The 14,554-nt window shown below is 45.6% G+C and overlaps 2 protein-coding genes and 1 long non-coding RNA gene across 7 annotated transcripts in view; 1 reads left to right on the top strand and 2 right to left on the bottom strand.

Annotated features, from left to right (window-relative positions):
- myo1d (myosin 1D) overlaps window positions 1–4,610 on the bottom strand; it is a 39,451-nt gene extending 34,841 nt beyond the window's left edge. For both annotated transcript variants that reach the window (XM_061756829.1, XM_061756830.1), the window contains exon 1: window positions 4,477–4,610. In XM_061756829.1, coding sequence (XP_061612813.1) covers window positions 4,477–4,571 — 95 coding nt within the window. In that variant the 5' untranslated portion in view covers window positions 4,572–4,610. The remainder of the gene's footprint in view (window positions 1–4,476) is intronic.
- LOC133469593 (uncharacterized) lies at window positions 4,490–7,046 on the top strand. The gene is made up of 2 exons (XR_009785737.1): window positions 4,490–4,627; window positions 4,745–7,046. It is a non-coding gene; the product is annotated as an uncharacterized LOC133469593 (long non-coding RNA).
- On the bottom strand, window positions 6,757–14,492 carry pdk2a (pyruvate dehydrogenase kinase 2a). 4 transcript variants are annotated; one of them, XM_061756833.1, is made up of 11 exons: window positions 14,360–14,492; window positions 13,627–13,768; window positions 12,635–12,706; window positions 11,867–12,051; window positions 11,699–11,788; window positions 10,892–10,969; window positions 10,210–10,286; window positions 10,036–10,131; window positions 8,956–9,066; window positions 8,760–8,873; window positions 6,757–8,340 (listed from the first exon to the last, which is right to left on the bottom strand). In XM_061756833.1, exons 1-11 carry the CDS (start codon window positions 14,475–14,477, stop codon window positions 8,197–8,199), a joined length of 1,227 nt encoding a protein of 408 aa, XP_061612817.1. In that variant the 5' UTR covers window positions 14,478–14,492; the 3' UTR covers window positions 6,757–8,196. The 4 variants fall into 4 exon arrangements, 3 of the variants coding, with proteins under 3 accessions (XP_061612817.1, XP_061612819.1, XP_061612818.1); XM_061756835.1 differs by lacking the exon at window positions 14,360–14,492 and adding an exon at window positions 14,068–14,192; XM_061756834.1 differs by lacking the exon at window positions 11,699–11,788.
- Window positions 14,493–14,554: the final 62 nt, after the last annotated feature.

Here is a 14,554-nt window from a genome sequence, read left to right as displayed (position 1 = left end):
CACCAAGGCCTGATGCAGAAGCTGATGTTTGCACTACAGGGGAGGGGGAGGGGGGGGGGGGGGCTGAACAACAAAATGGAGGCTTCCAGAAAGAAGCTGTGACTCATGGAGCTGTTTGAGGAAAAGACCAGAGATCTCAATCAAGAGCCAGAAAGGATCAGTGGACTAAATTTAATAATGATTACACGCTCTCTCAAGAGTGTGTGTGTGTGTGTGTGTGTGTGTGCTGAGTCAGCAGCTAGTGTCCCCCACTGGCGGACAAGACAACTACATGATGACATCATGTCAAGAAGAACAAGAAGGCCTCAGTGGAGAAGCGTCGCATCAGTGTCCTCAATCCCTAAATTTACAAGCAATTTCCGATACATTTTTAGGCTTTTCGTGCACCGCAAAGATATGCTAATGACCTCAGCCGACTGTCGAGACCCACACGTGCACCATGGATGCAGTTTTATCAAGTGTAAGTGATGTAACAGAAGTCTTTTTGAGAGTGCTGCTCTACTTATTTGGGGAGGAGGGTTGGGTTGGGGTGGGGGGGGGGGGGCTGCAGAATAAAGCAACACGAGCATGGCGCATGTTGACATAAGGACGCTAATGTGGTTCCGATTACACAGGCTCGTATGGAAATTCTTGCGGCGAGACTGGACGATCGCAGGCGAGCGGGCCCGCCGGGCAAGAATCCGTCTGTTGTCGAGGAGAGGCAGGAAATCTCCAGGCGGGCCCAGACTAAGTTCTGAACAGACATCCTTCGCCGTGGAGAATATTCCCAAATCCTGACTTTATCGAGCGGATTCGGGTGGATCCGGCGGCATACGGGAGGCGGCCCGTGCGCACTATCGGGGCGCTGGTCCGCTGTGGATTTTATTGCCGAGGAGGCTCAAAGGAGAGAAAGTCAACAAGGCTGCTTTAGCTGATAAGACTGGTACAAAAGGACAAACCCCGCATGTCACATGCTCAAATTGATTGCCTTGCGCAGAATGAGGAGGAAAGACAAAGGTCGCACATACATTTGGACTTTGTACCAGCCTACGACTATATGGATTTTTACTTCAATGTTTTCACAGGCGACATAAAAGAAGTCTATGGCCATATCATTGAAACACACGGACGGCCGTGCCGTCAAGCACTGGTCAAAGCAACAGGCGGCACAATAACAATCAAACTGTAAGCTCATTCATGTTAAGCCAATCAGAAGCCTGAAGACAGTCCTCCCCAGAAAAGACACATTAGCAAAAATGTTTCAAAGCTACTTTGATAAAGCGAATCCCAGAAGGGAAACAAAAAAAAAAACTGAGCAAAACTTTTTTCAATAATGTCATTGTCATTCGCTTTTTATATAAGCGTTTGGGTTGGGTAAATCAGTTAAAATTGGAAATCAAAGTTTTGTTCCCAAAATATGTCTTATTTTAAGACCATATTGCCCAGCCCTACTTTTCAGTGAGCTAAAATGGATTTTGTATGACAGTATATAATGCCAAAATACGGAAAATGGAAAAAATAAAAGTTTTGAGTTTGGTCCAAAGTGCACAACCCCACCCGTGTCACATGACCGCTTTGATGGCTTTGTGCGGGACGAGGATGAAAGAGGAAGGTGGTCCTTAACCCAGCGAGAGAAAACTCTGGATATGTGAGCAGCGGCATGGTCAGGGGGTAAACGCCGGCTTTCACTTTCCTTCCTGTCTAAGGTCAAATCACTCCAGGCTCTCAGAAAGTCATTGGCACACAAGTCTCAGTGTGAATGAAAAAAATGTAATTCGACTGGAAGAGCAAGCGAGAGTATGTTGTGGAAACATTGCTGGCTGCTGGTTGGTGGCGCATACTTGTGCCAGAGGCTGCTGGCCCCGCCCCCTTCCCGGGACTTCCTGCAAGACTAAAACAAACAGCCGATCCTGTAATTATTTGCTTTGCAGGCCGCTGCCTTATAAAGACATTCAGACCGGCGTCCAATCAGGAAAGAGAACCTTTATCCCGCCGGCCATCTGTCCCACGGGAGCGGGCACTGCTTCACCCGCAAAAACCTTCTTTTTCCAAAGCAACATGGCGGGCGTGGAGTGATGCAGACGCTCAGCAGAAAAGTTATTCAGAGGTTGGGAGTCACTTAATTGAGGCTTGGGGGTGAACCAAAGCTCATCTCCGGGCCCACTTCCCGTCTAGATTGTCACCAGACTTGAACCGCTGGCCTGTGTCTTCACCAATGCGGCATAAAACTAAACAGTTGTGCCCCCTGGGTCCACATGCTTGGAATACGGAGGGAAAAAAAGAAAAAAAAAAAAGAAAAAAAAAAAAAGAAGGGAAGCACTCCTGGCTGGTGACGCCTTCAGCAAATAACAATCTGCGCACGCCATCTCCGGACAGAGCTGAGGGGAAAACAAGCAGACAGAAACTGGCAACAGGCGGGAAAATGAGTCCCAGCGTTGGCCCGCGAGCAGTCTGGCTACCGTGCCTGGGAAAACACTGTCAAGCTCTGCTTCATATATCAACTAGAAATGGATAAATCCCCATAATGTTTCCCATGAGATATCCATTCATTGTCGAGATATCTGATGACACACTTTTTAGGACTGGAACGATACGTCAAAGTTAGATTCCATTTGTATCTCGTCCCCCAAAGAATAGGTGTATTTGCGAGTGCCGAACTGCAAATATGAAAGTGTCTTTGGTAGGTAGCACCGTAAGCGCATCCAGCTGTGTCTAGATTGGGCGGCACAAACTCTGAGAGTTGGCGGGGGTGGGGGGGCGTGTCGCGGTTTTTCCATTTCAAAGGCGACACAGGTTTGTGTGCACATAGAATATCGTGATTTTCGGTTTTGCTACTGTATCGATGTGCTGATTTAGACGATTCAACCCAATGAGAATTTTTCGTGTTCTTAAGCATTTTAAAGCAAACCCCTTCCGATTAGCGAATCACCATTCGACACATTCAGTCACCTACTTGCAAATTCTTTTGGGGTCATATTTTTCAGTTCTTTCTGTAAGACCCTGAGATGATAACACCCTGCTCCAGATGGAAGTTTACAGCTGATCAGCTTATACCAGTCCAAGTCAGCTACATTAAGGTTTTGAACATTAAAAGGTATAAAACTAAGCGGCTGAATAAGACATTACGTCCATCTAGTAAAGACAGTTTGAGACAAAAGCTGACAACAGAGTCAGTGTTGCCAACTTAGTGATCTGCTCGCTATATTTACTGACTTTTTCTGACACCTCTAACAACTATTTTACAGAAGAAAAAGAAAGCCATTAGCGGATTTGAAGCGAATTACTCTCACATTTGTTTTGCGTACAACAAGAAAGGAGCCCAGTGGAAGGCAATCAGAGTTAAAAGTGCTGAACAGTGATTTATGGACATGTTGGAAACTTTCCTACCAAGGTGTGTGCTTCCAATATTTTCCTGACGGTCGCCTTGCCGCACCTGTAGAACTCTATGTGAGAAAAGAGCGTTGAGGGAGCTGGAGGACAGGCGGTGTTACTCTCCTCGAACATCGAGACCAGCTGCCCCCGTGCAGTTTTGGACAGTTAATTTTATCATGTTAAAATTGTTGAACATTTAAAATGTTACTTTATGAAGAATCGAAAGGAGAAAGCTTTTGACGAAAGGGACATTTTCCCAAGAGGGAAGCACTTTTTAGGAGCAGCAGCTCTGCTCATCTGTAAGGACTTGCTTGGGCTTTGGGACTGGAGGCTCACGGTTCGAGTCTTACTGCGGACAAATTGTAAAAATGGCAACTAGTTGTTGGAGAGTCTGCTTCCTGGGTACTGTCGAGGTGCCTTTGAGAAAAGACACTGCCAACACCAGCCCCAGCTAAAGAGGTGCAGGACTGTTTGTGCGCCGCTTTCCTGCTCACACATCTCCTTGCGTGCCTGCATGTGTGATTTGGTTCTCTGCGCGTGTGTGTACGTGTGGTTACTATTTCAAAACCTCTTTGGTATCAGGAGAAATCAAGCAATTTTTTTTTAAATCAAGTACAGTCCTGTTCAGTTGTATTCAACTTTTAACTACATTAGCATTTAATCTATTATAACTGTTTGTACACATTTAAGTACAGTTTTCTTATTTAAACTCATATTGATCATCAAATTGTGCATAATTCTTTGCCTGCTGACTACACATTTTACTTCGTTTTTTGGATGAAAACTTGGGCCTACTAAACTGCTGTATTTGAATGTGGGTCATTATTTGTGGTATTTGGAGAGCCGAGCAGTATTTGAGGTGACACTTGGTATAAAAAGTTTGAGCACCTTCAAACAAAATTGAACAATATGGGAAAAAGATTTTTGGCCCATGTTGGCTCAAAGCCCCATGGACGAGCTGTCAATCAAAATGTGTCTTTGATGACGTCAAAACTTAAAAGGGTCGCTCCTTTAAGACGTCATACGAGCAACTGGGCTCCCACAAATGGAGTTTACGCTACACTGGAACACCTGTTGAAGCGAAGCCTAAGTTTATTAAAAAAAAAAAAAAAAAGGGCCACTCACCTGAGCTTGAGGTTGGCCATGAAGTCCTCCATGGACACGTTGTCCAGGAGCACAAAGTCGGCCATGCCGAACTCGAGGCTCTCGTGTTCGGCCATCGTCTTTTGGGGTCGTCGCCTTGACTTCTCGAAGCTCCGACGACGTCCGTCCGCAGGTGAGCGAGCCCTCTCTTACTCCTCCTGCTCCTCCTCCACGGGCTCCTCAACTTTCGACGCCAACTTTCCTGTGTGACAATTTGTTGTTTTTTTTCCCGCCCCTCTCTCGCGTTTAGGTGACTACCGACGCGTTCATGTCAAGTTCCAATTGCATCCTTGTCCCGTCATGAGCAGACCCTCCGTTCGTGGACGTCCGGGAGACTCTCTCAGCCAATAGGAGCGCAGTTTGCCCACCTCAAGCCACGCCTCCAAATGAAAGGGTAGTTTTTAAATTATTAATTATTTTTTTTTAAGCGACATTTTCTTTTATAACCCACCATTCCCCGTTTACTCTTCATACTTTGGCGATGATTGAGAAGTGGGTCCACTTCTCATTTTTTTTTCCTTTCTTTTTTTTGTGCAACCACATTTGCCCGTAACCATAAAAGGAAAAAAAGTGGGTTTTTACCTCTGACTTTTAGCGGTCATTAACTGGATGGGCAACAAGAAGAAGAAGAAGAAGAAGAAGAAGAAGAAAAAAAACAGAAAAAAACTACTGTATCAGCAGGAAACTTGTTGCGTCGAATCAATGGCGGTGAAATTGCGCCATGTAGTGGACACTTCAGGGAAGTCATCCCATGACACGACACAAAAAGAGAGTCTGCCCTCTAGTGGTTCTCAAACGTTCTACATCTCAAGAAATACTTGGCGCTCCAAGTACTACCACAATAATTCTAACGTTAAAATACAGTCAGGTAGTTAATGTGCCCCTTTTTCGAATGCCAGGTTTTTGTGATATAAAAAAGTGAGCCCAAGAGAAATCATTCGTGTCCTATAACCTGTACAACTCAATTGGCAAAAAAATAACTTTTTGAGGGGAAGTAAAAGTAAACAACGGAAATGATGTGTATAATGTATGCACACCCTCTGATGACTGTTCAGAATGAACCAATCACATTCAAATTTGAAATGGAAGACAAGCACACACCTGCCACCATGTAATGTGCCTCTGATTAAACCTAAACAAGTTTCAGATGTTCTAGTTGGCTTTTCCTGACCTTTTTTTTTTTGGCCATCACCATGGTTCAGTGTAGGTATGGTGTTTCTTTTCTTTTGTGCAAAACATACCTTTCAGAAACTACGGTCAAAAAGTTCAACCTTGGTTTCAGTGGACTACAACAAAATCTCCCAAATACGTGGCTGCAGAACGCCGTGACCTAATAGGACATTAAAGACACCAAATCCACCAGGTATGGAGGAGCCTGACATTGAGGGCTCTGTTAGTGACCGTTAAAATTTTACACCGGATCCTAAAATTAACAGGGAGCCAGTGCAAGAACAACAGAACGAGAGTGTGACAGGTGCTCCAGGACTTTTGTTGCATAATGGCTGAACTTTTCATGCTCCATCTGCCTCCCAGCTTCGGAGGAGTTCTGCTTGGTCCCGCGCAAAATGATGACAACAACCAGGAGGAGGAGATGACCATCTGCGGTCATGCTGGAGATGACATTTATGCAGCTTCACACTTACTCACAATAGCGTGCGTGTCATCAGCAGCAATCAGCGTCTTCATGTGTCACATTCACACTCTTCTCCCGAGTTGCAACACTTCTTCATCGTGCAGAAGAGCAACGAGCCTGGCGTGAGATGGATCGGATGGCACGACCGGCCGGATGCCCGCTGCCGCATTCCGATCGATGCTGCGTTGGCCCGGTAGGTAGCAACTGTAAAGTGAGCTCCGCCTGACATTCGCTCATTCATCGCCGCTCGGCGGGCAGATGGCGGGAACACGTGCTGCGATGCCAGTAAGAGCGCGTTATCCGCACCGCACGTGGCAAGACGATACACCATTAGGAACCCTTGCACGGTCCAAAAAAATGCTGCCTCTTACAAAGATGATAAGTTGGCGAATGATGCGGGAAGACGACTGTACGGTCGTGCCTCACCATGTCGCAGTTCATTTTTATGTAGAATTTTAAATCGTACATATTTCATTTCATATCACAGATTTTTAAGTGAGCCAGGTGGAAAGAGACTGCGCGTCTACAGTAAAATAAACATTATTAGCTCATTTAATAAAGTCTACTACTGCTAGTTTGAACAAATTGTAATCCTTGCACAGGTGGTCAAGGATAGACGCAGCCACCGGTGCACTCTCAATCCCTTTATTGAACAAACGGTAAGAAAATAAACATCAACCGACTCACGGTTAGCAACTTAACTTGGCTATTCTGAGCCAACACGGCCAACGCTACACTCTCATTCGCTGACTCTGATGTCACTCAACAGGCCCCCCCCCCCCTTCCGCCTTTTAAAGCTACACATTCATAGTCACTGATACTACAGTGTAGAAAGTGAAGATGGCTACATCAAGTGGACAAAAATAATACCTGCACCTCAAGCATATTTTGTATTGGTATTATGTATAAATGTTTAACTCATTCACTGCCAGCCTTCCCAGTTGACATGGATATTTGACTTCTAGAGCCGTTAATGGGAAGTGAACGTGTTAAAACATACAGTACATCTAAAAGAAATTGCGGGGGGTTCTAAAACGTAACCCCCGCGATAAACGAGGCTACTGCATCGTCATTCGCCAACTTTTTGAGGCACAGTTATTCGGCGCCATTTGATAATGTTTGTAAAACAAACAAAACAAAACAAAAAGTGAGTGGCCCCCGCTGACCTGAACTGACGACGACACAAACTTGCGCTGCACTGCCAGATACACCCCGAAAGATATAGGTTGGCTTGCCTTCACAAAGATATTCAATTTAAAAAAAAATTAAATTGAATTGACACTGGTTGTTGAGCAATGGTTCACAAGCAACAGTGGTAGTTAACACAATGACCGACATGCAGACCGCCCATTGATTGACCTAACGGTGGCTACAAAGTTGATGAGTGATTTTACAGTCAAGTCATTCAGGAAGACTAGACTCAATCTGCCAACTTTTTCACCACTGTTCATGCAGTCAGTATGCTTGGTTGTGATTGGCCAGCATCTCATTCTTTGGCTCACAATGAGGCCAAGCGTGTCATTTTCAAATATATATATATATGTATATATATATATATATATATATATATATTTTTTTTTTTAATATTAACTTCTGTATAGTATTTACACTATTTACAATCATTTCAAGGGGAGAGTGATGTTATTCTTATAACATCATTTCACATAATACTCATGAAAGGCACAGTCTGATAATAAAAATAATACACACACTGCCGCTGATGGCGAGGGTGTCACATGACTGAAGTTTGTTCAAAGGCGTGCACAAGAATGGAGCAAACAAACACCACGAGTTGTTCACAGATGACGCTTTTGGGGCCGCTGCCGTCTCAGCACCTCCCGCCCTCCTCGTGACCCGTCAACATGTCGCGCGGGACGCCGCCGCTCGTCGGACTCTCACGAGACATTTTCACATCCTCCGTTCTTCCCTGGCAAAAACGGCACGCTACTCCTAAGACTGAAGCGTGAGCGAGCAGGTTCTTGTCTTATTGGTCCATGATAGCGGGAGGGGGAGATGTTTTGAGGGACGAAAGGGGGCGGCAGAGGGGTTTCCACAACAAGGACGCGGCTTCACTTGGCCACCTTGTAGTTGCTCAGGTCCAGAGGTTCTCTGCTGGGGATGCACCAGTCGTCCGCCTCCTGGCTCACTTTGTAGTTCCTCAGCGCCGTCTTGTTGTACACCGGCAGCCTCTCGATGGAGTCGGTCGACAGCGCCTGAGACGCACAACACGGAGCTAATGGTCAAACCACTAATTGAATCATAATCCATGTTTTTGCAATTTGAAATAATGTCCATTTTTTTGCGATGAAAACTGAAAAATGTTTTATATAGCCGATTCATCAATTGATTTAAAAAAAAAAAAAAAAAAAAAAAGTTGAATAATCAATTATCAAAATAATGGTTAGTTGCAGCCCGAGACTAGTCTTTTTTTTCTTACTATTTGCAACACGCTAAAACAATCTCACGTGGCTTCTATGTGTAAGCCACCTTCGTTAGGCCTTCAGTCTGAAAAGAAGATCAAAGTGGCCTTAAAACTATCTTTAAATAAATAAATAAATAAATAAAATCTTAAATTTGTCTTCAGCAATAATCATGAGCAGAGCAAAGCTGTGGTCCCCTGGTTTCATCTTACCTTCAAGTAGATGACGGCGTCGGTTCCGTGGCCCTCCATGGAGTACAGCTGCAGGTCGCCCTGGAAGTATTTGGCGTAGAGACGCGAGATGGGAAGCCCGTAGCCGAAGCCGGCCTGCGCACAAGCGAGCGTGCCTTTTAAAAGCCGCTCTGTTCGGGGAACCGCTCTTTATTGTTACGCAACGTTGCGGACTCACCAGCGGCGGTCGGGCGTGCTCTCCGATCTGTGGCGCCGGCGCAGTGGAGTACATGTAGCTGAAGAGGTTGTCGTTCCGGCGGAAGGGAACGCCGCCGCCCCTGTCGCTCACCTACCAGGAAAGGAGAGGAGAAGGATGTCAACAACAGTCTGCTTTGACTTGGAGTAGGCCTCGCTTTGTTTACGCCACTCGCAACCGTGGCGACGCTGAAGAAGAGACGTGCTTGTGGTGAAGAACACCCACAAGCAAGAAAACAGCTCCGCAAAGTACGTTGAAAGGTTTTTGCAAAGAACGGAAATAGCGCGATCGGATCGTTTCAACATTTGAAACGGAGACACGCAGCAGCAGATGTTGCTCAGTGCGAGACTTGGAAGAACACAAAAGGGAGGCTGACAACTGCTGCTAAGAAACAGACGTGAGCAGAATCATTTTCATATTTTGCGTATGACAAGCGAGGACTCGGCGGTGAAGGCAGTCACGGAGTCAATGGTGAATGCTGCCAAACGACACGGTGCCAGTTTTCGACATGCTGTTCCACTTCAATGGTGGAAGCCGTATGAAATAAAACTAATCACGGCTGAATAACATATCTGGAGCCTGGAAATACTGCGCTATCCATGCTACAAGTGCCACTTTTTTTTTTATGTGCAGGGTGTGGCTCGTATTATGTAACCGGGCATGCCTAAAGCCAGATGTTACAGACGGGCTTATTTTCCTTGCCACAAAATTTGGATTCAAACTAGGCAGCCACCTGGAGGATTTTGCTGACATTTTCAAGTTCAGCTTTTATTCATATTATGGTCCAGTGACGCTTTTCTCATGTATTAATAATCTCAAAGGGAATATTTTTATTTAGATTTATTGTTAAATTGTCAAAGATTTAAAACTTTTTTTTTTTTAACATTACCTGTACAGAAAAAAATTATCTATTCTTAAACAGTTAATGCTGGGGGAAAAAAATAAAAAGCCAGGGATAAATTAAAAACAAACCTCCTGTCTGAATTCACTTTAGAGTGTCTTGACGGCCATGTTGCCCAATCCTAACGCTAATGCTAAATGCTAATGTAGCGTACTACACACCTTAATGGACACGTCCTCTCCTCCGAGAGACACCAGGACCTGGATGGGCGGCAGCTCTCTGTTCTCGTGGGTCTCGATGGTCGCCCTCATGGCGTTCTGGTCGCGACGAGGACAATAAAGTAATAATAATTAAGTTTTAGGAGTATTACTAAAGTATTTTGTCGCCGGCCTTACCTTGAAGAGCTCGAATAGCATGTGGTACAAGTGCGAGGGCACGTACACGATGCCGATGGGCTGCCGTGTCTTCTTGGCTGCGCAGGAAAAACAATCAGCGTTTAAATGTCATCACCCACTTGTGCTCATTTTCCACGCCGGGCTGGTTATCTCCGTCAATATTTGTCCGGCCCGCTCAGCCATTACTTCGGCCCGATTGCCGCTAAACTTAGCGGCGGGCCCTCGGGGGTCCATCTGGCCCGAGCAACTTTCATCTTGTGTGTACACAAGGAAGGATCACGCTGTTTATTCTTGCACTTGATCCCTCTTCAGTGTCCCAGAGGCCTTTGGAATGTTCAATTTATCCATCCATCCATTTCGTATAACGCTTATCCGAATTTTTTAAAATAAGAAACACAGGCCGTGCTAAGAACTGTGAGGATCACGTGCCGAACAATTTTCCACGAAGGATAACCGATACCCCGGCAGTTCTGGTAACGGTTAAACCTGTTTGATCAAAGCCTTGGGCGGCGGATTAAACATGTTCACACGATTACCGTAGACAAATACGAGCATGTCAGCGTGTCCTGAACTAACACTTTATGAACTAATACCGAGACCCGCCGTGGGTCGGTCCTGCGCCTCGACGGCTGACGGATGAAGGGAACGAGAAGTAGACGTGAAAATAGCACGCTGCACTCACTGTTCATCTCTTGTAGAATAAGAGGCGGCGAACGCAGGTAGTACTGTTCGCACAGCATCTCGGCGCTGCGGAAGGCATCTGGAACGCAAACCAAAGAACTCGTTTTCACACGCACATTGATTGCATGTCAAGTCATGATAATACAGCGATCCCCCGCATAATCGTGGGTCGCTATACTTTTTTTTTTTTTTTTTCCTCCCCCCCCCCTCCGTGGAACTTATGCCAGGCTATTTGCGCTCTTACTGGAACACCACAAGATGGTGCCAAAGCACTGCCTAATAGGAAAGTAGTAATTGGTATGAAGGAAGTATGTCGAAGTGATGCGTCTCGACTGAGAAGTGAGCTTTGTAGAAGACAGCGTTTGCCGCATGTACACGCGCATTCCCGTTGCACTTAAAAAAAGAATAATAATCTGTAAGCCGTTTGTTTTTATGGGAAATATCAGTTTTGGCTGCAATGAAAATGTTTTGGGATCATAGTTTGTGGTATATTTACAGATTAAACTATTGACATAGGCTAGTGAATCACTAGAGGTACTTGGGCACCCTCTAGTGGTACGGCAAAGCGTTCAGTTGTATTTAACTTTCCAGCCCCAACACATTTGCATTTTTAAATATTTAATAAGGTACAATTTCACTTTTCTGTCCAATGCATTATAATTGAACCATTTCGCGAGAAGCACTGATATAAGCACTTCTAATTAAACAATTACGGGAGGTGTGAATTACTGGCGGTTTTTCGCTATTTGCGGCAGACCCCGGTCGCTCTCGGGGGGAACGGCGTAAGAATAACAATGCCGACATTTACCCTGCACCACGTCGCCCACCTGGCAGTGTGGGTCGATGCTGCCGATGGTGTTGGGGTGCACGGGGTTGGTGGTGCCGTCAAAAATGAGCGCTGACGAGAGATAGAAAGAACAGCCGTCAACGCGTCCGGAACTCGTTCCGCGCGGCCCAGGTCGTCACGGTTACTCACTGTGCTGGTTGATGAGCATGCGGATGGAGATGCGGCTCATGTAGAAGCGGTCCAGGAAGTACTGGATGTTCTGGTTGGTGATGGCGTCCTGCGGGAAGACTTCCTTGTACTCCATGACGCCCCGGGCCATGGTGGGCACCACGTCGTTGTGGCGGTTCCGGATCGTCACCAGGGCGTCCACGAACCTGGGCGGACGAGGAGAGGGGAAAGGTTCTGTTACAATCAGGAACAAACAGCTGGACAGATTTTAATACCTCAACCAGCGAAGCTTCTATTTGAGTGAATTAGGACTAGGCTATGTGGCCTGAAAATCAAATTCTAAAAAAGTCATATCATCGCTGATCAATGCTACAATAGCAATATAAGGTATAATATCAGCTTGGTCGCTCTAGCAAGATGGCTTTTTTTTTTTTTTTTTTAATTTCCTGAAAAGTAGTGATATTGGAGATGCGAGGATTCTGCCTGGCAGCAACAATATGCTATAATGGATGGACCTAAAAAAAAAATACAAAATCTGCAACATGCACTTTGAATGAAATTTGCACGCCGTGTCAGAAGCTGTTTTGAATTTGATTGAGTCCGATTGCATATTTTGGCAAATCCAATTGTACGCCTGTTCAGGCTCTTACATGTCAGAGCAGGTTTGGATTTGTTCTTGTTTTTTTGTTTCCTCTTTTGTTTGCCTCCAAAAGCACGACAGTGTTATGAGTAAATGTTATGAAAGATTAAAAGGGCATTAAATCCCATATATCATCTCCCACAACTTACTCTCCAAGGACTTTGTGGTCGTCCGGGTTCTTGTGGAGGAAGTCGAGGATCTCCATCAAACTTTGGATGTACCTAAAAAAAAAACACACACACACACACACACACACACGTGGAGTTACTCAACCTTCATAACAGAGTGGACAGCAAGAGTCACATGAAGAGAAAGTGGGCTAAAGTTCACAGCTGAGGAGGAAAGCCCCAGCCCCCCTCCCCAGTCTCCTCTTAGCGCCTCTCCAGTTTGTACGCGCAGATCCGGCTGGAGCGAGTCCAACTCGGCCAAAGGCCGGTGTTGTTATTCGGCGGCTGTGTGACGTCGTCAGTGGGCAAGAGCACGCCAGGGAAAACCACGCCGCAACAGACGCTTGGCTTGTCTGATTAGGGCCGAGTCCGTGGAGTGAAAATGTGTGCGGGGTTTGATTTTTGATTTTTTTTTTTGTAGTAGTCAGACTGCACTAAATCTGATATTCCTGAGTGAATAAAGACGTTTCAACACATCGTTCCATCTTTTCCGGAATACAAGTTGGTGTGATATTATGACAATAAAGTTGTATTTTTGAAAATCACTCGTTCAAAAAAAAAATACTTTATCCTCCAAACATTCCAACGTTTAATCTGTTTTTGATTTTTCCTTTACTTTTTGCACAAATGCAAAAATAAAAATGCATAAGACCGTAAACACATATTTTGCCATGACCAATTTACTGTATATAATGCAAGTAAAAAAACAAGAAAAACAACACAGATTTACAGAAACCTAAGGTTCGAGAGATTCCTTGTACTGTAGTTTAAATATGGTTGCCACATTTTGTAAACATCAACACCCCAAAAATATCAATATGTTCTTCCTCATAGCAAACGTAAGAACAAAAACGTAGACATGTTTTTGTCAGCTACAGTGAGTAAAAATCCAACAAAGTGGATGAATTTCTGAATGAATGTACACGCCAAGGGTTAGTTGCGGAGATGAGCCCATTTCCAGAGCAAACACTCACCAGCCTTGCACCGTTCGCACCGAGGGCGTGGTGAGCAGCTTGTCGGGCAGCAGGTTAATCTCCTTCATGATGTTGGACAGCCGCACCGGCAGCTCCTGTCGCAAGAAGGCAAAGGACGTCTTCTCGCAGCCGTTGATGGATCCTGGGTGGAGACACGACCGGGAAAACGTGAGGAACGATGCATGATAAATAAGCAAGATGGCTGCAGCTTTGGTAGCATCAGAGGACACTTGTTTTTTGTTTCCCCTTCCCCTGTCGTTGAAACAAAGGTTACCGGCATGTACTGTAATTGCATCTGCGAAGGATTGAGAGCACTTCACTTCTGACAGCTTTTGTTATGTAACAGCATTATTCCAAAAGGGGAAGATTCCCCCCCCACCCCCATCCCCCTCAAAATGAAATTCACACAATGACAACACACAGTCAGTGTCCTTTTCCCACCTCTGGGTAGATGACCATCACCCCTCCACCACTTTTCTCTTTTCCATCACTGCCTAAACCATTCATTTGCCAGCTGTTGTTGTTGTTTTTTCAAATATTAAATGCAATCAAATCTATGAGCCCCCTCCCCCTCTCCTCCTCGCTGGGGTTGCATTTCTGACGCAACCGGCCAAACTGCAGCACATCCATTGGCGTCATATTTCCATTGAATCACTCTGACTTTGCCAGTAGTGGGCACGCGACATAAAATGACCAATCACGTGCGGTAGCGGCGTGCGTTCCCGACACTCACCGAAGTCCAGGAACTGCTTGATGGAGAGCGGCGAAGGGGAGAATTTGGAGAAGTGCTCGATGTGTTTGGGGACACTCGCCAGCGCGGCGGTCTTCATGATGCAGCGAACGAACTTCATGGTTGACGGCCGCCGCCGAGGGGAACGAACGACTCGCTCCGGCTGCGGCAAGCTTGTCCCAGCCGCCGAGCTCCCCT

The sequence above is a fragment of the Phyllopteryx taeniolatus genome, chromosome 19 (genome assembly GCF_024500385.1).
Source record: "Phyllopteryx taeniolatus isolate TA_2022b chromosome 19, UOR_Ptae_1.2, whole genome shotgun sequence".
In the NCBI taxonomy this organism is placed as follows: Eukaryota; Metazoa; Chordata; class Actinopteri; order Syngnathiformes; family Syngnathidae; genus Phyllopteryx; species Phyllopteryx taeniolatus.
This window is presented reverse-complemented; position numbering and strand designations above follow the sequence as displayed.